Below are 22735 nucleotides of genomic sequence, written 5' to 3'. Positions count from 1 at the left end.
TTATTTTTAATGGCAAGAGTGCACTCTAAACTTTACATTCGCGATATAATATAAATTTAAGGATGTTCGTTGTTACAGTAGTCCTTCTAACATGAACCACACAAGGTATGAAACAACACACAAATATCGTAAAAGTACACAAAAAATAGCAATTTTTTTATAAATAAAGCTAGCTCGTGCCTTGCACGAGTAATAAAGCTAGTACATAAAAATATGCCAGGACTAATGGAACATATAAACAAACATGCAGAATATACGTGATTATAGATACAGAAGATATCTTGTTAGTTATGAATCTCTGATTAAATTGAGTATGGGTTTAGGGGGTTGTTTGTTGAAGAGAGCACTCATCACAATCTCTTAGTGATGAATGTCTGCAACACTAGGCCTCAGACAAAAACAATAAAAGAGTCAATCTGTAATTTGAATTGGTTGTAAAAGTGTTACAGTGTGACACAAGTGTTTAAGACGACCACTGTCGTCAAAATGAAGGATCAATAAAGGAGAGTACCTTGCAGCAAAACGACTATGCACTGTGACTTGGACTCATGTACCGACTGTCAGCCACAGTCCATATCCAGTGTCAGACATGTAATTTATGGACATGGGAAAAATTTCCAATCTTTGTACATGGGGCAAGTGTAGATAATTATTGGCAGTAAATTTCGATTATGAATCTCAAACTAAACCTGAATTTGTAGGGGTACTCTACTGTTAAATATATGATCCTATTAGGGTCTTCCTCTAACACCTTAAGGTTTTCGATGAGCTGGTTACTCAACATGATATCAGAGCTTAGGCTGGCGGGAGGACTAAGGTTCGACAACATCTACTTTTCTTCTCTACTTATTTATCCTTTTTTCTTTCTTCTCATATTGTTCTTTTTCAATTTGCATCATTATTTCATAGGTTACGACTGTCAAAAGTTTTCGGTTGGGGGGTATTTTCTTCCCAAAATTGACCTGCTTCCACCAAGTAAACCCACTATAGATCTACAAAAGAGTAGAGGGTACACAATACCTTGATGAGAGGGTACTAATGCAAAAATCAGGGTAAACTCTGAGATTACTTATATAGACTCGGGGTTTAATTATAGTATAATCAAATTATAGGGAGGTCTTTTAAGAAGTCTTGGAATACAGGAGTTAACGAGCCTTAAAAATGAATCCATTGCTATAGAGTAGGAGGAGCTTTGTCTCTTCTTTCAATCCTTTATCTAGTGAGGTCTTCATCTAAACTATGTCCAAGAGGATGCTCTACGGACAATTATGAATGGGGGTAGTTTTGTGCACTGTTTTTCTGTACAGGTGAGTTTTTTGTACACTTCTGCTTCTATAAGTTAATTAGAACCAAATTTTGTTTAAAATTTTTTTGACATAAATATTAGGTAATGTTTTAAGATCATACTGATTACTGCAATGGATAACTATATCAATGTGTTACCAGGTAACCATCGAAATTTCTGTTTTCCTTGTAGGAACGTCTATTAATACTTGTTTCTTGGTATTCTAGTAAAATGTCATCCAAATCCAACAGTTAAGGCTCAATTACATCATGGTGCAGTGATCTTCCTGCACATTGGGGCTTCAACTATGGACATCCATGAAACCAGTTTCTTAAGGTCAGGACTGCAATACACAGTTGTGCATATTGCATTAAGACAATACTCTGTTGCATCAACTCATATATCCAGGTAAGATCAAAATACAATAAAATTAATAAAAATAAAAAATTCGCCTTAACTTTCTTAATAAAATATTATATTCTGTTTCTGATATAATTTGTTTCTATTTTCTATTTATTTTAATTTTACTATATTCTGTATCTACTTTTAATTAATTTTAAATGTATTTCTATTTCACTTTGTAATTTACATTTGTTTTAATACTAATAGTATTGTACTTGAATTTTACATATAATTTGCATTGAATATGATATTCTGTATTATGTTTTAAATTACAATAGTTGGTGACGTTATTGTATGCTTCCAAAATATGACATTGACACCTCAAAAAAAGTTACTGTAATTAATTCATTTGGAGACATTCCCATTAAATTCATGTTTTTTTTTAATCTTTGGGTACCAAATCCTTTTTACATATTTATAGGTAAGCCCCAAGTGGACAAAAATCCAGGGTCAGCCCCTGCAGTTGTGCGGGTTCGAACCGCCCGCTCGGGACCGGCTCGTACGGAAACCCGAATTTATTCGGCCCGAACCGGGCCGGTCCAAACCCGCACAATTCGCTAAAATCAACGAGCCGAATACGAATCCATTTTTAAAAAACCGGGACCGGACCGGACCGGACCGCACGGACCCGGCACGCACAGCCCGCGGGTGTGCCTCACGTGCCCAACCTTAACCTCATTCTTAACCTTAACCTAATTCTTACAAACCAATTTAAAACCATTAAGAAACACCCGAAGATCACTAGCAACACCAACTTCATCTTTATCCGATGACCCAGGTGAATTAAGCACGCCCAGAATCTTCTCAGCAGCAAGAGATGAATTGGGTACAGAAATAGAAGTGAGTTTTTTCAAGAAAACAAGAAATATAAGTGAGTTTTTTCAGGGAGAGAAAAGTGAGAATTAGGGTTAAGGGGGTGTTCGGGAAGAGGGGTTTTAGAGGAAGAAGAGATTCTGGTGGAAGAATGAAAGGAGAGTTTAGAGAGAGAAGTGGAGACATGAAAAACAGTGCAGATGTGATTTGGATGGAGTAATACTATACTACGTGGACCAACCCTGTCCAAACACTTAATTCAATCCCCAACCCGCGAAGCCCGCACGGCTCATGAGTCCAGTGCCGGTTACGAGTCCGTGTGTGGCGGTTTCAATCCGGCCCGGCCCGATTCGTTGAACTGTGTGTTCGGTTCAGTGTTCATCTTTCGCGGGTTCAACCCGTAATTAGCCCGGCCCGGACCGCACTACTGGCCAACTCTACCTGCAGGACTAGTGTCCTTTTTGTCAATTTAACCTTTTCCTCACCAATTTTGTCATGCCAGACACCAGGAGCCCTACAGAATATTGAAGATACATGCAGTAAGCTAAGTTCTTACTCTTCAAATGTCATTAAAGAAATGGCACTGGACAATAATAGTGAAAACAAGAATGAAATCATCAAGTATACATATATCAATTGGACAGGTGGATTCAATTAAGTATATGCTAAGCAAGTAGTTTTGCAAATACTACAAGCTTCTGATTAAGGAATCAAGGAAGAAATAGTTAAACACATTACATTACGTATTCCTCAAAAGACAACACTAGCGCTCTTGGTTGAAGTCAACGTCAAAGAAGTGGACTAACTCGCAAATACTGTAGCACATAATTTTAATTTAATCAGCAACAGTAGATATAAAATAAGTCTGGTTGCATAGCAAGTACAATTGACATTAGTTGTACCCTTTAAACCTGCAAAACTTCCCTTCGTTTGATGCACTCTGATTACAATCCCATATAAGGTTCAACGAAAAGGGTGTGATGCGTTGACCCACTTTAAACAACATATTTGAAGTCTTAAAACTACTGATCCATCAACGTGTAAGACATGGATAAAAATTTTGAGCAATTAACTAGTCAGATTCTCTATGGATAGACTTGCTTTCTTATCGACAAACTCTAATATTTTTGTAGCTGTATTTTCTAAAGTTCTATAATCATAAAAAATGACCGGAATCACTTGTAGAGCGAGTGTTCTACACAACTACGGTGCTACATTTAAAGAAAAGAACAGCTGCCCAAGCACTTCGACACAGGTGAGGTGGTACAAGTGAAGCATAGCAAATAAACGTAGGATTGGTGCTCCAAATCAAATCGTGCAACAAATCTTGTAGATATAGGTTTTTAAAAAATAATATCACAACACATGTATCCAGGAGCATGTGGATGAAGGAGGGGGGAAATAGAGCAAGGCAATTTGAAGTAGGCAAACTGAACCCAAACGAAAGCACCTAGGTAAACGGAACATGGAAACACGAACCCTTGCCAAGGCCCTCTTCAATCCTCACGCCAACGTGCTCGACACTTCTCATTCATACACCAATAAAATATTGTCATAGGCTCATCAGCAGACCTGGTCTGAAATTGTTGGTAAGCTGCCTTGCCAAAACCGCATTGTGGGCACTTGGCTACAAAAGGAAGTCAACAATATTAAAGCATATAAAAGCAAACGAGTGAAAGAATACATAGACTAACACTCTAACTTAACATCATAAAATGGCATCAACCACATGGAAAAAGTGTTTCTTGTATGTTTATTGGTTATTGAAGAAAAATGAATATATTATATTATATTATATGTTGGGAGCAAATGAATATAAAGGTACAAACTTTGAGGGACTATATGCGTGATATAGCAGGGAAAAAAGGCATAATCACCTTCTGTCGTAGCTGCATTCTTGAAATCATCATTTTCAATGACAGGGTCAGTCTGTTTAGTAACCAACTTATGTTTCCTCTTTATCTTAACCTGTAACACACACAAGATCATTATTGTTGATTTTTTTTAATAATTTGACAACACAAGAGAACAAAACATACAAAAATAAAAAAACATTCAAAAAGAATGTATATAGAGATATATAGCGATACAGAGCAAATTATAATACCTTGGGCTCGATGTTACAGACATAAGGACATGCTGGACAATATAATCGACCAGGGCGGTCCATATAGGGCAACTCAAACTGCACTAATATCCCACAAGTTGGACAGAATTCCATCTTACACTGAAATATAATTAAGAGCAAGAATATATCAGCATATAGGAAAGCATCCCCCAGAAGAATATGTATATATTTCAATGAACAACTACTATAGATAAATCATATTTAAAACAATTTGCAATATACATTTATGTGTGTGTGTGTGAGAAGGTTATAACAATCATACTACAAAACCATGTTAAAGCTAGGTACTGAGTAAATACTCAATTAAAATAATTAAAATTGGATAAAGCATGTGACTTAATTTGATAGCTAATTAGCTACCAGTCTCGTGGTACTCCGCAAGTCCAAAGTTTGAGGTTATTGATATAATCTCTATCCTGTCCTCCTCTCTCCCCTTCTCCCCAGTGTTCTTCACACTTTGTTAACCCCGACTAAATTATCTAGCTGGGCCAATTGTCATATCTTCTAGCAGTACAGTTATTGACTTACATTCTAATTATTTCTAGAGGTGAATTATACCGGGACTTTCCGAAACCTTCTAAAAATCAACGACTAAAAGAATTTAGGGTGAATCGAGTAGAATTCATAGATATGCCAATGACTTCTACATACAATTTTTTAAATGCCTTCAATAGAAATTGATTCTTAAACTAGTTCTATCCATTGATACGGAAATCATCAAACGGCTCAATCAAAACTAACTCGATGTAATATTGTAAACTTCCATAACATTGAATTACAGCCATTGCGTTGTGTAGCTAGCAAAACCAATATACTAAAAAAATCCGTATAACAAATTATATGTACGTACGTATGTATGTATGTATGTCTGTATAATATGTGCAAGTAAAAGATTAGAAAAGAAGCAAAGAAAAAAGCCCTAATCAAAAACATTGAAAACGCACAATTCATGTAAAGAAACAAGCATAGAATATAAATATATAATGGATAAAAATTTCAATGGTAAGTTTGTAACAAGTAATTGTTAAAGGGGGAGAATGATGCACACCTCTGAGAGGGCAGGAGATGAGATTTGAGGAGCGAGTGATATTTACCCAAACACACAGAGGAGCCTAATATTAATATATACAGTCAAGTTGAATCGGAATTATTCAATTTCAAATTAGGTTTTGCAGTAACAGTAATTTTAGTTACATAATTAATTTATGGAATGGAAAATGCTAGGATACCAAATTAGGGTTTTATTGGCTATATGAAAATGGACCCCCTGCATTTATATCAAAAACACCAATCAAATCATTTCATACGGCCACATCAGCTATTTTGTAACAATTTTTTCTGTTTCTAGCATTACTCTTAATTTATATAAAACTTAAATTATTATTTTCAAAAGTCCAGAATTATTAGGTATAAAAGATTTATGTTTTCGTTTGGTTTGATAGTACAAAGTTATTATATAAGTTAAATTTTATGTGAATGATATTTCAAAATAATAGCAATTTTTGTAAGATATATATATATATAGGTACTTAATTTAAAAATAAATGATTTTAGTGTTTAAACAATATTTCTTTCGTTTTAAAATTATAATCACTTTAATTTGTGTTGGAAAAAAAATCAAACATTAATATCTTATTTCTGAAAATTATATTTTTCTGAATAGTTTTGTTAATAAAATTAACATATAAAAACTCCGTTTTTTAACATGGGACATTGCTTCAAAGTACATGTAGAAAGTCTAAATTCTTTTAAAATACAAAGTTTTTCAGTTGGAAGTTAATGAAATTCAAAGTAGCTGCACGGTAACCATTGTGTTTTCTACAATATATTTATTCTTGTAAAATTTTTTAAGGTGATCAATATATCCCGTGTATTATGCTTATTAATTGACCAACGTAAAAAAGGTAACCGGAGTAACATTGGCTGCTGCTGTCTGTTCTGTGTGAAGCTATGGGGTGCCTGTAAATGAAACAAATCGAAACTGGTTTGTAACCCATCAGGTTTGTGAATAAGTGATTGTCTGAACACTTGGCCTTGGATAAATACAAAACAACAGTTCTTGAAGGGCCACTCTTTACTGTGAATTGTTGTAGATTTTTATCACCAAAGTAGTTTATTTAGACAAAAAGTGTTTGTATAAAGAAATTAGAGACAACTGCTGGTGGCAAAATGAAGGACCAAGTAGAGGAGAGTAGCTTAAAGCACAAACAAATACAACCGCCAAAAGCATTCTGTCACGGATGATTTGCTTCCCGTAATCAACCCACTCCCACCAAGTTAGCCCATCATTCCCTGGTCGTCCGAAAATGCACTTCTCTTCTTCCAGAGGAAGGAGTCATATAGGTAACCTAACGGAAGAGCCAGAATCTTGTATCATAAAAGATTGAATGTAAACCAAGGCCATATGATAGTATGAGTACAAAACATAAATGTCTGAGAGATTATAGACCCTACAAAGTGCAAACAAACATAGCTTAGATGCTAGATGTACATGCTGACCGGGGTGCTGAAATGATAAAACTAACAGAGGTGCTGTAAACTTCAGATAAACTTACTTATCCTCACAGCTCAACTTAATAATTAGTCGGAATAAATCAGCTGCAAGTACTGAAAACAATAATCTGATGGGCGTGCAGTAGAATTGCAAACCTTGAGCAGTCCCGCTTATCCGGAATTTTTTGCTTATATCAAAAGTTCCTGACGTAAAATACTTGGTAGTCTTAACAGAGCGAGTTTGCAACATTTCTTAGATTTTTTAGTAGTGCTGCTCTAATTTAGTTCCGCGAGAAAATTACTGAGTCCATGTATACAGAAGAAAATCACATGCAACATCCCATGTACAAATGAAAACACCAATCTAAGATTAACCATCTAACTAAATCAGCAAACCATCAAACAAGAACTGAATGTACCCCCTACCATCTCCCTACAATAGACAATAGACTAACAAGAATTGAAAGTGCCTTTTACCATATACAAATAGAATAGCCCATTAATATCTTATTGATTACTGCAGGTTGAACACCATATTAACGTGTTACCAGGTATCTTCGTTTATGTGTCCATTGGATTGCAGTACTGTGGTGAAAAAATCGAACTTATAATTCTTGAAATTTCAGTTTTTCTTCTAGGAATGTCTACTTGTACTTGTTAATTGGTATTCTTGTAATATTCCATTTAACTAACATTTTTTTACTAGATTACAATAAATTTATGCTTTCCCGAGTTTTATGGATGGAACTTACCAGGATTAACTGACAACAATTTTCATGCAGCTGCAGCAGCAACATTTTCTCGTATCCTGCCAATGATTAAAGCTCAATTCAATTATGGTGCCATGTTCTTCCTGCACATCAGGAAATCAACTTTGACATCCATTGAACAGTATCTTGAATTCAGAACTCCGACACAGTTGTGCTTATTCATTAAGAGGGTATGTGCTTGTATCAACTCACATATTCAGGTAACTTTTAATAAGAAGCAAATGTACAAAAGACTAGCCTAGTGTTCCTTTTTTTCAAGATATAAAACCACCATAAACTTGCAATTATCTTCATTGTTACAGGCACCAGAGACCCTGAAGAATTTTGAATATACATGCATTTGACTAAGTTCTTAGTTATTACTAGCCGAATGTCATAAAACAAATGTGATACGGCAAAATAAGTGAAAACAAAGACAAAATCATCAAATCAAGCATACATACATATGGCAGCTGGACAAATGAACATTGCTGTACGGGAATACTAAACGTATTGAAGTACCTCCTTGTCAAGCGGTTATATACAGCATCAAGCTTTTGATGATGGCACCAAGAAAGAAATGATCAAACACATTACAGCACCCCATCTGGATATTCATCATGAGCTAGAATTAAAGTAATTGTCGAAGTATTGGACCAGCTAGCTGATCACACAAAATTTGGTTTAGCCAGCAACCATAGAAATAAATAACGTCGCCCACTTGCATAGCAAGTGTAACTGACATTATTATACTCCTTGACACCTGAAAACATCCCTTTATTTGACACTGAGAAACTTGCATAAGTTGAATTACTTCATGTATACAATCTACACAATATGTGATCAATTGAGCTATATTAAGTGACTAATTGTTCAATTTCTTTATTAACAGCAGTCCTGACGCCATTAAAATGGCCAGTACAAATGAAATATACAAGTATATGCCTCCAGGGACAATAAAAATTGGCTTATCTTGTTATCACAGACACACTTTAAATAATTTTCCACTCATGATCACATATATGGAGCAACATCAGTATCATAGCCTTACATCTCTGGAGGGGGCATAATGTCAACGAAAATATAACTGATATTGATTCCAGTTACTCTAATTCCTAGAATCTTGAGATTACCAAAAAATTAGTAAAATCGATACATTTAGTGTGTAAATTACATGAGTCTTCTCACAAGTAAAAAAAAAAGAACAATGGTCGTGCATAGTGCACAAAGCTCCCTCGCGCTTTGAGAATATCATGTTTGGTCTTAACTAAAATAAGTTAACTAAAATTTATCCTATTTATTTTTCAAGACTATGATATCCACTATCCAGTCAATAAATAAGATCTGTATTCCCAATATAGAGAAAAAAGAGAAACTTCAAGTAGTACCTACTACCACACTGACCAACATTGCAATTCCCTTGAATATATCTGACGAAGCACCATAGTGAAATAGACAGATAATGTTATCATCAGAGTGAGACAGAGTTTACTGTATAAGTATCCATGCGATCACCTGGTTCGATCACTATACTCTATGAGGATCCGCTTCTTTTCCCTTTCTTGATCCACTGCAAAAGCTCAACTCTGATCTGCAATTATCAAACAACTCACTATGCAAATGAGCCCACAAATGAACAACTTTTTTGTGAACATTTGCACATGGTTATTAGCCTCATTATTTAAGCTTTCTATGTTTCTGTTACAAATACACAGTGTCCACGAAAACTTCTCATTGTAATTTTATAATAATTGAACCTTATTGAGTTTGCATCTACTATAGTAGACTTGTTCATTGCTACAATCACATTAAAAAAAATTATACAAGAGAACCAAACAGATGTGTATATTCGATGATCGAATGAAATGTGAATTAAGTAGTCATAGATCAACCTTCTAAGTATGAAGCTTTCTCCTAGTTCGGCAAATAGATGTTCCAATTGTAAAATCTTATGTCAAATTTTGAATTTTCTTCAAGTAAACGTCTCATTTCCTTGGCAGATGCAGCATCTTTAGCTAGTAACAATGCAAAACCCCCTCCCCCGGCACCAACAAGCTTGTAACCAGAACAATATTGATTCACAAATGTAAAAAGTTCGTCAACAAATTCATTGCTGCAGTAAGGATCAAGTTCTTGATGCAATCTCCATGCCTCCAACATTATATTCCCTATCTCATCTATGTTAGAGTTCATTAAGGATTCCCTCCCAATCTTTGCCAGCTCGGATAGGCGCTTGATGCTGGACACAAGAAGGCTGTCACGACGGAGATAGCGAGTCACAACCTTTTGTAGGACATGGTGTGCGAGTCGAACCTACACAAAACATTAAAAACATGCTAAAAAGTCCATTAAATTCCTTTAGAAGACAGGAAGTACTAGTCATTGAAAATTTAATCAAGTCTGGTTATCTCAAAACATGTACTCACTTGTCCAGTAAATACCACAAGAAGACGTTGCTGCAACTCTTTAATTAGCTGGGGAGAAGCTAATAAGGGAGTAACCTGCAACCTCAATGGTATTCCAGGGAAACTAGTACTAAATTTTATGCCAGGATACAAGCCTCCAATTTGATCTTGCCATCCACCTCCTGTTCCCATTAGCTGTTCCAAAACCAAAACAAGTCTAGCAACATTTTCACTACTTATATCCCCATCACTTATTTGAAGAAGGCCTTTCACAACAGCTGCAGCTAAGATGCTGGAAGTCCCTAAACCACTACCACGAGGGACATTGGCCCATGTCTTGATCTTCAAGCCTACTGATCGCAGGATCTTGTCATGGATGATGCCAGTAACTAGCAATGCAGATTTTACAAGCCGAAATGGATCATTAATTTCGAAAGGAGTCGTTATAGAAGCAAAATCTTCGATATATAACTGATTTGAGTCTTCATCACTGATCCATATTCCAGGTGTCTTTGTTGTCTCCACGATGGTACCGATAGGAAGAGAATCTTCCAGAGTTATTGCCATGTTCAGTACACAACCAGCACGCTCTAAGCTCCAGGGAGGAGTATCACTCCAACCACCAACAAAGTCCACACGGACAGGTAATTCCACAATTACCTTTCTTGAAAAGAATTCACAATGACGACCCTTTAATTCAATTCCCTGATTCGTTATCCCGAGATTCTCGATGGATGTTTCCAGGAAATCTTCTGATAAACAGAGAAAAAAGTGATAAAAAGGTACATGAATACCTACACATAGGTTAACATATAGTGTTGCACATTGAAAGGAAAAAAATGAATTTGAAACAGTAATATAGTAATATCAAATGATAATCAACATATTTGGAAAAAGAATTATTCAAAAGAGTTACATAATTAGCTAAACTGAAAGCTTGACAGGAATTTTTAATATCATCTAGTTTTAGCCTTTATTAAGGCTATAATCCATTTAAGGACCCTGAAGTATGTCCTTTTTAACTTTTTAAACAGCGACTGCTTAATTTGTAAGTGATCATTGAACTGTGTGTTTTGAATATGTCCACGTGAAATGAGTTAGCTTTAAAGTGGTCATACGATTGAAAGTAAAAAAGACGATTCTTCTCTTGATCATCTGATATGCCCTGTAAAAAATGCACAAATTCTGGTCGAAATGGCTTCCGGCAGGCCCATGTGATAATATGGTAGTCGGTAGATAACATTGTAATAATAATTAGTGATCAAGAGAGAGGCCTGGCCACCTTAATAAGCAATTATTTGTTATGCAAAATAACCCAACCACTCACAACTAAGAGTCATGGGTTCTGTACGACTTACAGTTATCATACAACTACAAGAAACAGATCGCTCACCTTGCAAAACACATGTACAGTTGGAATTTAACAGATAATCCTAATAACATTTAGGGTTTAAAGTGGTAAAATTTACAAATTTAAACTTTTCGTAAAGGATAATAGCTTAACAAAAGATTGCCTAAAATATATGTTTACCTTTGAAGCCATATCTTACTGCTGAAGCAGTTTCGTCAGCAACTGCAGCCCAAACTTTGTGCTCCACTTCGGACGCTTCAGATTCATTGCCACAGGATCGGAGCAGATCTACCTGTACCTGGTATGCCCTGCTTTTGGGAAGGATCATTGGATTTTGTGCCAGGAGATTAGGGCACATGGTGAGAAATTCTTTGCATAATTTGACTCCAAAAGCTTCCTTCTGAAGAATATCTTCACACAACTGAGACAAATTCCGCCCAAGTATGCCATAGCTAAGGCAAGCTTTAACAATTTCAGTTGCAATTTCAGCTTGATGACTTGTGGAACCTGTACACATTTGTGAAAAATCGATTGAGCAATGCAACTCTTCCAAACTAACACGGGATGACATTTTCCATAGTGAAAGTAAGTTACTATCTTTTTTATCACTCAAACCCATCAGCCACATAGCAAGACTTAGCATCTCGAAATAAGGAAGAATAGGAAATATTTTTGCATTCCACAAGCATTTCTCCTGAGTTCCTACTGAGTTCCAGAGGTCTGTTTCCTGAATATTTAATTCATCCAACACTTTCTTCCATGGTTTCCCACAAAAGGTTCCATCTCTAGAAAGTGAATTTTTGGGGTTATCATGGAGGCCACAGTACACAATAACCCTTCCAGCAGATCCAAGCAAAGGAACCTCCCACAGACAGTGGCGGTCTGGAAGAATGAATTTAAATGTATCACTTTGTAACCTACCATCACCTGCAGGGACATTAACACCGACAACTATGGATAATGAACCAATCTGTATACCACCAGAGATTGAAGAATCATATATAAGAGAATCTTCTCCAATTGAGACACCAGCTGCAACTTTGCTAGATATAATGACAGCAGATGCAGCAATATCTGATATTGTTGTTGCTGGAATAGAACACAAGTGCCTACGGCCAACTAGTCCTGCACCAATCCCGCTAAGATGATCCAAAACTTCACTTGAAGTTCCAAAATGTAAGAACGACAAATCATCTGCATAAGTAAGTTATCATATCACTGAAGGGCATAGATGTGGAATTTCATTATTCAGAACCATAACTTTAGCGGTATGCATGTGTGCAAAGTTAAGGTAGGCAATAATGTTAGACAATGGTAAAACCAGTACTAACATTAACAACATCAAATGACGACAACGTACAAGCACAATAGCTGAACATCTTGTGGTTCCCCAATCCAGTAATAAGATCTTCACCCAAAGGGCGTTGCTTTAACCATGCATGCTTTGCTGGCACCCAAGATGCTACCAGATCTTCGTACAAACTCATCTGCACAATATATTTGAACGAGGAACAACAAAAATGACTGATATGTTTATAATTTATTACAGAAGGATCACTAATATGAGGAAGAACAAATAAATTTGCAGAAGTAGAAAGGATTCACATACAACGGTAACTATTACACTGAATTGGAGAAGATAGGATAAATCAACAGCATGCGCACAAAAAAATAATCAAAATAAAATAGTCATGCACAGAAAGGTTATTAAGAATTATAATGTGCATCTCTGGTTGGAGGTAGTTCATGAAATAAACATGAAAATCAAATGCAAAAAATGAACTCATAAATTTCAAAGCAACTTTACATTATCTCAACTAAAGGTTCTTCTGATACTTCCAGTTGCTCTATGAATAAGCAGAGTGAATAGAAATACTGCTAAAAACAGACAAAAGCATAGTTCCAGATACAGTGAAGCACTTTCATAGCATGGAAACAAAGATTATTCCACATGATGAAGTATCAAATAGTGATATTTGGGGTGATGTTTTTAATGAATGCTTGCCTCTTGTCTGGTCTTCAGAAGCTCGAAAATCATCGGTTGGCTAGAACATGCAACTGAAACAAGATCCACCCATGCTTTACCTCTAACTGCAATTATTCCCGTGTCAAGCAATGTTCTACCGTCACTAAGAATAGCTTGATTCTTTACAAGTTCCTCAATGCTAGGTTTCTGAAGTAAATTTTCTACTACACAGACAGAATGGCTTTCACTGAAACTCCCGGATTTGGAAGCCACAATTACACCATGGTTGGAAGCAATGTCAAGAGTTATAGGAACAGTAATAATGCAGGAAGTATCCTCTGGAAGAACCATGGAGAATGCATCAAAAACCGGAAGAACATCACCGGTCATAATTAAAATTCCACCTACAAATATGTATTCAAAACAAGTTCATCATGTTAATTTGATTCTGTTTCCTTTAAGAAGGAATTCTTATAGCATCAACTAGGCATTTTAATATCAAAGGAATTATAATCAAGCGAAGCTTGCAAAAAAGGGTAAAAAATATATTTGAAGTCCTAAAACTACTAATACATAAAAATGCAGCGAATGTCTCGAAACCTACTCACAATTACACAGAAGACAGTTAGTCAAATTCTCTATGGATAATTTTGCTTTCTCTTATCTACAACTTTTATGATTCTTGTAGATATATCTCCTAAAGTTTAATCAAACTAGACCAATAATCGCCATCACTAGTAGGGTAACTGTTCTGCACAACTTAATGCTACATTTAGAAAACAGCATCTGACTAAGTCTGTTAGGGATTTCTCTGTGACAACCTGAATGCTGCATGTATGACTTCCTTTAGCGATAAAATAAACTTAATATTGAGATACTACTTAATCTTAAGGTTTCAAGGAACAAAAATCAAATTTTCAAGCTTGACAATTAACCTTGATTTTGGAAAGCCTGTCTTGCACATGAAGAAATTGCAAGTATATGATCGAAAAGCAGGGGAACTGGCCCATCAGGGTCCTCTGCTGCTAAATATGGGAGTGGCAAGAAAGCTTTTCCCATCGGATTTGCCCATGGGACCCTTTTCGAGTCACCACCAGCATGAAGCAATAGAATGTGCTTTTTAGCCAGGAAGTTAACCATCAGCGAGGAAACTTCATTATTAGATGTCTCATCAAGGGCAGGAGCTCCTAAAGAGTCTATATTTTTCAGCTGCATACAAGGAAAACATTTTCAGAAAAGAAGAAACAGAATCTACACAAAAAAAATAGTGAAGTGGGAAACAAAATGAGTACTGCAGTTAACGTAATTTGAGTTCTTGTAAATGCCCCCAGAAGAGTAGCAAGAAGTATAAAATGTTTCTTTACAATGACAATTAACAATATAATTTTAGTTAAACAACCTTTCGTTCAACAGAGGTTCACCTATTGCCATTCTCAAGTCTCGAAAACAAAGAATAAGGTAGGAGAAGATTCCTCGGTGGGTCCATGCCACATTATCACAAACGAAATGAGGAGCAGCAAAATACGAAACTTAATTCATATATAATACATAAATTAAAAGTATTTGTCTAACTCCAATTACAAAAAAAAGAAAAGAAAAGAAGGCCACTTGTTGCTGGCTTGCCTTCCATCTAAATGTAATCCTCCTTATACTTTCCATCTAAATGTAATCCTTATCAAAGTGATTTAATCCTTATATGTAATCCTCATCGAAGTCACTTAAAATACATACTATCGAAAAGTAGTGTGATCATAATTCAGTAAGCATAATATACTATTAAAATGTAATGTGGTCATAATTCAGTAAGTACAATTCAGAGTACCTATTATCCGAAACAAATATCAAAGGAGGGGGGGGGGTAATAAGAATGATTACATGAGAATCGAAATGGAGGTGGTAATATTTAGCAAGGGCAAGAATGGCATTGAGAGTGGCAGCACCGGAGCCAATTCGACAACCCTGAGGATCAGGAACAACAAGAGTAACAGTAGAATGAGCAATACGAGCAAGACGCTTAGCACGGGAAAGCTGCCACTCATAAAGATGAGCTTGTTGAGGGCTAGCAGCAGTGAGAATTATAGCATCCCAAGTGGGAACCCTAGATGGGTGTCTCACTGATAATCTAAGATGAAACCATGACTTTCTTAATATTTCGCCCACCTCTGCTTTCTCATTTCTCTTGCCACATCTCTTCTTCTCCCCTTCCATCTCTTTACAACCAACTACCAAAAATATAAAATGGATCAAGTCAAGTTATGTCTTATCACCGACAGACGACACTGCTCAATTGTGTTTGGATTGGATAATTAATTTTCTAGAAAATGGAAAAAATAATGGCTTCGCCCGGGCTCGAACCGGGGACCGTCTGTGTGTTAGACAGACGTGATAACCAACTACACCACGAAACCTTTTGTGGTTTAAGTTGAGCATTCAAATAAATTAACTATATCACTATCTCTAGAGTCAAGTGATCAGGAAATAAAATAATTTCTAATCCCATTTTTGTCTGGGGCGAAAGTGTTTCAAATTTTTATTTTATTACAAGTTATTTTCGGTTTTTTTTAAAATTCGGGAATATAACTATAAATAAAAATGATAGTAATATAGTTATCTTACACTTGTTTTCTTCCCTTTTTAAAATTTGTTTGAGAATTACATAGGGCCATTAATATGCAAGATAGATTTGTATCTTTGCGTGGTTGCTTCAAAAGATCAACTTATTTTGCGTTCAGGCCTTCAGGGAGTTCACAACATCATAAATTACTTTAATTATTACTACACACACCATAAATACTAGATTATTTTGGACTTTTTCAAATGATATCAATGTAGAATTGTAGATGTTTAGTTCGTCTCATTGAGTATGATATTTATAATCATTTTAGGGAACCAGTCGGACGTACATACCTGTTATATTTGAAAAGAAATTTGAGAATGTTTTCTGGATTTCCAAGTTTAACTTACGAATATACCAATTTATAATTTATCCTATGTTAATAACTATTAAGTACATTTTTTTAAAAATATCTAACATTGATCAAAGGCACTTATTATAGAGATTTGAGTGGTTGGCTATATATATATTATGCGAGGATGTATTGCGTCAAGACTACTTTTGAAAATATATAGACTTACCGAGAAGCCACAAACTCAAGTACATTCTCCGATTGCAAGATCAGACATATGCAACCAAACTAAAAAAATTAGTAGTCTATTATAAAAAATAATTGTGAACTGAGACTTTAAGACTTGAAAACACAATTGACTAAACATTATATATCTGGATAACAAGTTTAAAGTCATTCATGGATGGTAGTTTTTAACATGCACAAACGCGGGTCTAGTCACTTAACATCATTCCAACAAATCATAAAGACTTACCAACTAGAGCATAAGAAATCCAGATACCAATACAAGTTAAAAATCCCAATAGAACAATGCTACTACAGCTCTTTCCCTACACAATAATAATTGACTTCTAAACTGCTTGCAGACAGCATATATTTCATGGCCAACTCCCCCCCTAGGCTCGGATGTCTTATCACCTCCTCTACCTCCTGACAGGTGATCGGCTGTTGCATAAACAAGGGCTTTAATTTAATAAAAACAAAAGACAATGACAAGCAAGGAAGAAGAAAAACAATGCATGCTATGTTAAGAGAGGAAAAAACATGATTTGACATTCAATATTGAGACATTTACCTGCGATATTTTTCAAATTCAGGGCTCCTGTGTCTATCATAAGATGGACCTCTGAACTTCTCGTACACTGGACTATGAGGACGGCCATAATCAGGACTTACACGACGGCCATAATCAGGACTTACACGACGGCCATAATCAGGACTTGCACGACGGCCATAATCAGGACTTGCACGACGGCCATAATCAGGACTCGCACGACGGCCATAATCAGGACTTGCACGACCTCTGCGCCCCACTGGACTTACTGACCTTCTGTTAGGACTATCTCGCCTTCCATAGCTTCTTCTAGGGCTTTCATGTCTGTCTCCCCTCTCACTATCATCCCTCAATGCATACTCAACTGAAACCACCCTATCCAGTATCTTACTGCAAAAAGAAGGAAACAAGCTCCTTACGTCAGATACCTATATCAAATGACTAATATATCTATATATATATATATGTGTGTGTGTGTAATAACATACATGAATGTATGCATTTATTTACATTTACATACCTCATGTGGGTACACTCCAAAGCTTTTGTGGCTTCCTCTTGTGTTTCAAACTGCACAAATGCAAAGTTGCGTCGAATTCTAACATTAAGAACCTTTCCATAAACATCAAAGTGTCTTTCAACATCCTGGACCCTTGTGCGTATAGGATCAAAATTTATGACAAACAATGTCTTAGTTGGTCTCTGGTTAGCTACAGATTTAGAGCCATCACGGTGCCTGCCACGTTCGCCCTGATACATCAAAGAAAACATTTGTAAATCTTTAACTTGTTTACAAAGAAAAAATTTCTATTCTAAACCTGCCTGCAAAAACAATTAAAAGCATTACAAAATATAGTAAATTGAGATGGCATAAGCTTGTACAAACCTTAGCCCACTCCACTGACAACTTGCGCCTGTCATATCCAAACGGATAATTGTCAAGAGCACGGATGGCATCTCGAGCATCACGTTCATCTTCAAAGTAAACAAATGCATAGCCTGTAACAGAACCAAGGTAAGATATCACGATGAAAATTTTAAACTTGGCATCATGATCGCTTCATTAGGCAGAATACATTCATCCACTTTCAAGATTCTTTCCCTCTAAGAACTACATAGATATACAAAACCTGCAAATATGTGAACTGATGAACACTATGATGTAGAGCCGTTGTTGCATGGTGAACTAAAAGATGACGGGGTGGGACATTTAAATCCAAGAAATCAAGTCTAGTTGTGTCATTGTCAAGCATGCTTCACCATTTTCACAGCACGAATTCAGTGATGGAAGGCATTGCATGAAATGGATCATCAATCTCCTTATGATCAGATGCAGTGAGATGGCATGATTGAATTCAGACCGCTTTATAATCATAGGTTAAAGGCATGGCATGAAGAATTGATATCCACCATGACTATTCTTGTTATGCAACTTTGGGGCAGTGTGCTAAGTAAGATACAGATGATCGAGTAAATGAATGAATCTATCTGTGATTAGGAAGGAGAGCAGACGGGCAAAATGTTGGCAAGCCATGGTAAAAGATCATTTCCCTTAGTAGATGTTCCTGCGTGAAAAGAAACACTTAAAACGGAGTTCTCCTCCAAGGAAATTTCAAAACTTTTGGCTGCCAACATGTTAATTCCACCAGCATACATTAATGGAACAAGAGCAGAACCGCTCATGTCTAACGTTGGGAAATTTGCACCTTAGCTTTGTAATAAAGCATAAATTAGTACAAGACGAGTCTATTCTCCCTATTAAAATTGAAAGTGCAATTGCAAATGTGTTTATATTTAAATCTCTTGATTCTGATGCATGTACAAATACACATCCATAGCCAAATTCAGACCCACTGTAAGATACAACCATTTCTTATATATCTTACTAAATTATGGCTATGGGGAATTTGTGGTAAAAGCTTCGCGCTTTCCAGCCTTAATAATTGAAAAGGTCCCTGCTATTACAAAGAATGGCTTTACCGAAAATTAAATAGGGAAAAAAGAACTGTGTATTTATTTTACAACCTAATTCCAATGCATACTTGCAGAAAAATGGAATCATTTAGCGAAAAAACTGTCAAAAAGTGTATGTGTGTGTGTCGGTGTGTGTGTGACAAAGAGATAATACAGAAAGCTTAAGGATACAAAAGAAACAAACACAATTTCAAGGTCTTAGTATGATAACTCTTGAGCAAAAAAACAAAGAAAAAATGTATTCACTATTTAGTTGCAATCAAAAAGATGCCAAACTTCTCATCGAATTATTACACACGGTTATACAAAAATTAGAATATTGCCTATCTAGTAACAGAAAGGATTAAAGATAAAAGCTCACTCTTAAATCAGCCGAGTTGCCTATTTTGAAGCCTAAAAGCAAAGCAAAGCAATGATATAATCAAGAAATTAATTTCCCACTTATCATCTAGATTCAATTGTCTTGTCTCAAAAACCAGATGGGAAAAGGGAAAAACACGAAACAATAATCTAGGTTCAAATTGTTTTAAAAAGCACCAATATTTGACAATAAGGAATTCCTTATACATGTATACAACTTTCCTCCATTCATTACACAATAAAAGTTGCGGAAAGCAAACATATTCACTATGCTTCTCCTTCATTTAGTACAAAAACTTTTACAAATCACTTGTCTTCTTTTTCCAAAAAAACTTTCATGTTCCTGAATCTTAAATTGAACAGTACAATATCCCTGGATATAAGATGCATAGCCATATCCACCAATCTATCTCTCTTAAAAAATTAAAAATCAATCAAGCACCGACCAATTCTTACAGTAACAAAAGAACCCTAAAAACCATAATTACACACATTGCAGATGCAGCGTAAGTAATCATTACACGAGGCGCATAAACATATCTCAACATTCGCCAAAACAGATTAAATAACTACAAAAGTCATTATCAGCCCTAAATAAAATTAAAATTAACAGAGAGGATAAAATGAAGGATACCGGATTTCATATCGACGCGCTCGACTCGTCCGTACTTGGAAAACAACCGCTCCAGGTCCGACTGGCGAGTTTCGTACTCGAAGTTTCCGCAGAAAACAGGCCTGCTAGTGCTCATCTTTTCCCCAAATTCAAAACAATTCTAAGAACAAAAATCAATTACATCATCATAGAATAAATAGATACATACAGATATATACTTGATTGATTATTTATAGATACAGCAGTTGAAGAGGAGAATCGTACCTTTGTTGTTGTTGTGCGCTTGGAATCGAAGTGAAAATTACAACCCTCTTCCGTTTAGATAGACCCTCTTTTATATATAAAAAAATAATATTGGAAGCCCTAAGGGGGATAATTACATTTAAGTTCCTTCAGGTTCTACAATCTACCCTTTTCGAAGCTGGCCCCTCGCCCTTTTGGGCCTAATAAGTGCTACACAAATTTTACAACTTCGGTTATGGCCCGCAATCCATTGGGCTGCGCTGCCTCATTCTCGTTTCTATTTTGTTTGGCGAAGAATATAATTTATTTATGGAAAATACAACCGGTTCTCAAAATACCCATCAATCAAATTATTTCATACGAGTTATGCCATGTCATTTTGTAACCTTTTTTCGTGCACTCTGCCATTATTCTATACTAGTCAGTCTCGTGCGATGCACGAGTCTTAATTTATATTTATATATTTTAATTTCTATTTTATATAATTTTATTAAAATTCTATTTAAATAATTAAATACTATATAATGATTATATAATTATAATTTCATAATTTCAAGTTAGATTCAAATAGTATAAATAGTATATGATTGATGAGATCTTATTCATAAATAATAATATAAATATTTGTTGTTGGTGAATGAGATTCGAAACACAAAACTTATATGTATCTTTATAAATAATATAAATGTTTGTTGTTAACGGGATTCGAACTTGAGAACTTATATGTATTTTCATAAATAATAATCTAAATATATGTTGTTGACGAGATTCGAACCTAAGAACTTGTGGAGTGTATTTTTTTAGTGTTTGGATCTAACGGTTCTGATTATTTGACCAAGAAGATCTGACGATCGTAAATGAATAACCAAAATGAGGGATTAACCAAATTATAAATTATACCACATTCTGGTTATTATATTATAGTATAAATTTATTAACCAGGTGAAGCAAGTATTGGTACCTCGCTATGGCAAAAAAAAGGAATAACATTTGTATTGTTATACCGTCTCGAAGTGCAAAAACTTTTAACTAAGAGTATGTCAAAGATGTCATTAATAAAACTAGCTTAAATTTCGCGCATCGTACGAGCTTCTGTTAATATTTAAAAAATTTATTTTTCTCATTATATTATAATTTTAAAATATTGCTATAAATATATAATAATAATAATAATAATAATACATTTATAAAAAAATAATAGAATAATATGTGGTCTTAGTTTATTAGAATAAGTATACTACATCTAGTAGTTTAACAATGTAGCAGTTTAGCGGAATATAACACTATTTTTTTAATAATATGATAAGTTGTGACTGTAGTTTAGTAGGATAAGTAGATCATGGCTGTTAAAAACTGTCGTGCTGTGAGAAAAAATGCTGGTGAAAAAAGTGTTGTCAGGAAAATTAGATGACTGTTTGGTATTTTTTTTAATTTATGCATATTTTGAGATATAATATATAAAAATAATATTTTTTGAAAAGGTTTGATGGTGAAACTGATAGGTACTTTCTACAAAAGATGAAAACGGCTTTTTCCAAAAGCATGGGGGGACATGTTTTTGCTAATAACAGCTTTTAGATTAAAAGCGATTTTCCAGACAGCAGCTTTTAGAATTTACCAAACACCTATCTGACAGCTTTTCAGCAAAAAACTGTTGTAGCTGTCTGCAACAGCAATACAAAACGGGGCCTATGTGTATAATAGACTAATAATTTAGTAATTTAGCGTATATATTGTTAGCTCACACAACACTGTAGAATGGGGTTGAATACAGTGTTTATACAATTAAATCAATTTTAACACAAGTATATAACAAAGATCAAGTATATTGAATAAACTCAGTTACAATAAGAACTGTTGTTCTCTCTTAGTGATGAACAAATATCACTAAGAGCTGCTAGGTTACAATGTATAATCTTCTCGATAATGATAAGACATATAGTATAAACCCTAAGTCTGTGTTTATATAGTACACATTTATAAGATATATTCTAATTGATATGGAATATAATTCTGTCTCCTAAAATATATCAATCAGATATCTTCTACAAGTCTTCCAGTCTTCTAACTCTTTCCATGCATATCTTCTTTTGTTTTAGTCTCGATCTTCTCCTGTAAATCAGCTTCCTTCCTTAACTGAAAGTCTTCCCGCACTTAAGTTCTGATATGACCTTAAGTTCTGATATTAAGTTATGACTTCCATTAAGTCCTGATTTCAATAAGTCCTGATTTGTCCTGTTGTTAAGTTCTGAAAACTAAACACAAATCATAT

General features: G+C 35.1%; 3 protein-coding genes and 1 non-coding gene across 19 annotated transcripts; all 4 read right to left on the bottom strand.

Annotated features, from left to right (window-relative positions):
* Window positions 1–3764: 3764 nt before the first annotated feature.
* On the bottom strand, window positions 3765–5832 carry LOC141668609 (uncharacterized). The gene is made up of 4 exons (XM_074475562.1): window positions 5677–5832; window positions 4608–4727; window positions 4378–4468; window positions 3765–4127 (listed from the first exon to the last, which is right to left on the bottom strand). Exons 2-4 carry the CDS (start codon window positions 4719–4721, stop codon window positions 3997–3999), a joined length of 336 nt encoding a protein of 111 aa, XP_074331663.1. The 5' UTR covers window positions 4722–4727; window positions 5677–5832; the 3' UTR covers window positions 3765–3996.
* A 748-nt stretch (window positions 5833–6580) lies between these two features.
* Window positions 6581–15875, bottom strand: LOC141668815 (bifunctional fucokinase/GDP-fucose pyrophosphorylase). Of its 16 annotated transcripts, none has more exons than XR_012553220.1 (12): window positions 15468–15873; window positions 14528–14801; window positions 13632–13996; window positions 12987–13113; window positions 11807–12820; window positions 10297–11027; window positions 9763–10183; window positions 9259–9461; window positions 8393–8633; window positions 7874–7974; window positions 7184–7325; window positions 6581–7078 (listed from the first exon to the last, which is right to left on the bottom strand). XR_012553220.1 is itself a non-coding variant. In XM_074475831.1 (7 exons), exons 1-7 carry the CDS (start codon window positions 15798–15800, stop codon window positions 9785–9787), a joined length of 3243 nt encoding a protein of 1080 aa, XP_074331932.1. In that variant the 5' UTR covers window positions 15801–15873; the 3' UTR covers window positions 9705–9784. The 16 variants fall into 16 exon arrangements, 1 of the variants encoding a protein (XP_074331932.1); XR_012553226.1 differs by having other exon boundaries at window positions 7874–7929; XR_012553222.1 differs by having other exon boundaries at window positions 6582–6976.
* A 51-nt stretch (window positions 15876–15926) lies between these two features.
* Window positions 15927–16000, bottom strand: TRNAV-AAC (transfer RNA valine (anticodon AAC)). The gene has a single exon. It is a non-coding gene; the product is annotated as a tRNA-Val (tRNA).
* Window positions 16001–16864: 864 nt separating this feature from the next.
* LOC141666457 (serine/arginine-rich splicing factor RS31-like) lies at window positions 16865–20622 on the bottom strand. The gene is made up of 6 exons (XM_074472477.1): window positions 20485–20622; window positions 20242–20380; window positions 18160–18272; window positions 17794–18023; window positions 17295–17663; window positions 16865–17164 (listed from the first exon to the last, which is right to left on the bottom strand). Exons 2-6 carry the CDS (start codon window positions 20354–20356, stop codon window positions 17143–17145), a joined length of 849 nt encoding a protein of 282 aa, XP_074328578.1. The 5' UTR covers window positions 20357–20380; window positions 20485–20622; the 3' UTR covers window positions 16865–17142.
* Between the last annotated feature and the right edge of the window lie 2113 nt (window positions 20623–22735).

The sequence above is a fragment of the Apium graveolens genome, chromosome 6 (assembly GCF_009905375.1).
Source record: "Apium graveolens cultivar Ventura chromosome 6, ASM990537v1, whole genome shotgun sequence".
NCBI lineage: Eukaryota > Viridiplantae > Streptophyta > Magnoliopsida > Apiales > Apiaceae > Apium > Apium graveolens.
Note: the sequence above shows the minus strand (reverse complement) of the source record. Positions and strands in the feature narration are given on the sequence as shown.

Coding starts and splice junctions, on each gene's coding strand:
- LOC141668609 (XM_074475562.1), bottom strand. CDS start 4,721: ATGGAATTCTGTCCAACTTGTGGGATATTAGTGCAGTTTGAGTTGCCC. Junction 4,469..4,607: donor TCTGTAACATCGAGCCCAAG/GTATTATAATTT, acceptor TGTGTGTTACAG/GTTAAGATAAAGAGGAAACA. Junction 4,128..4,377: donor GAATGCAGCTACGACAGAAG/GTGATTATGCCT, acceptor TTCCTTTTGTAG/CCAAGTGCCCACAATGCGGT.
- LOC141668815 (XM_074475831.1), bottom strand. CDS start 15,800: ATGGAAGGGGAGAAGAAGAGATGTGGCAAGAGAAATGAGAAAGCAGAG. Junction 13,997..14,527: donor ACAGGCTTTCCAAAATCAAG/GTTAATTGTCAA, acceptor ACATATTTGTAG/GTGGAATTTTAATTATGACC. Junction 13,114..13,631: donor TTCTGAAGACCAGACAAGAG/GCAAGCATTCAT, acceptor TATATTGTGCAG/ATGAGTTTGTACGAAGATCT.
- LOC141666457 (XM_074472477.1), bottom strand. CDS start 20,356: ATGAGCACTAGCAGGCCTGTTTTCTGCGGAAACTTCGAGTACGAAACT. Junction 17,664..17,793: donor TTGGAGTGTACCCACATGAG/GTATGTAAATGT, acceptor TTCTTTTTGCAG/TAAGATACTGGATAGGGTGG. Junction 17,165..17,294: donor GAATTTGAAAAATATCGCAG/GTAAATGTCTCA, acceptor TTTATGCAACAG/CCGATCACCTGTCAGGAGGT.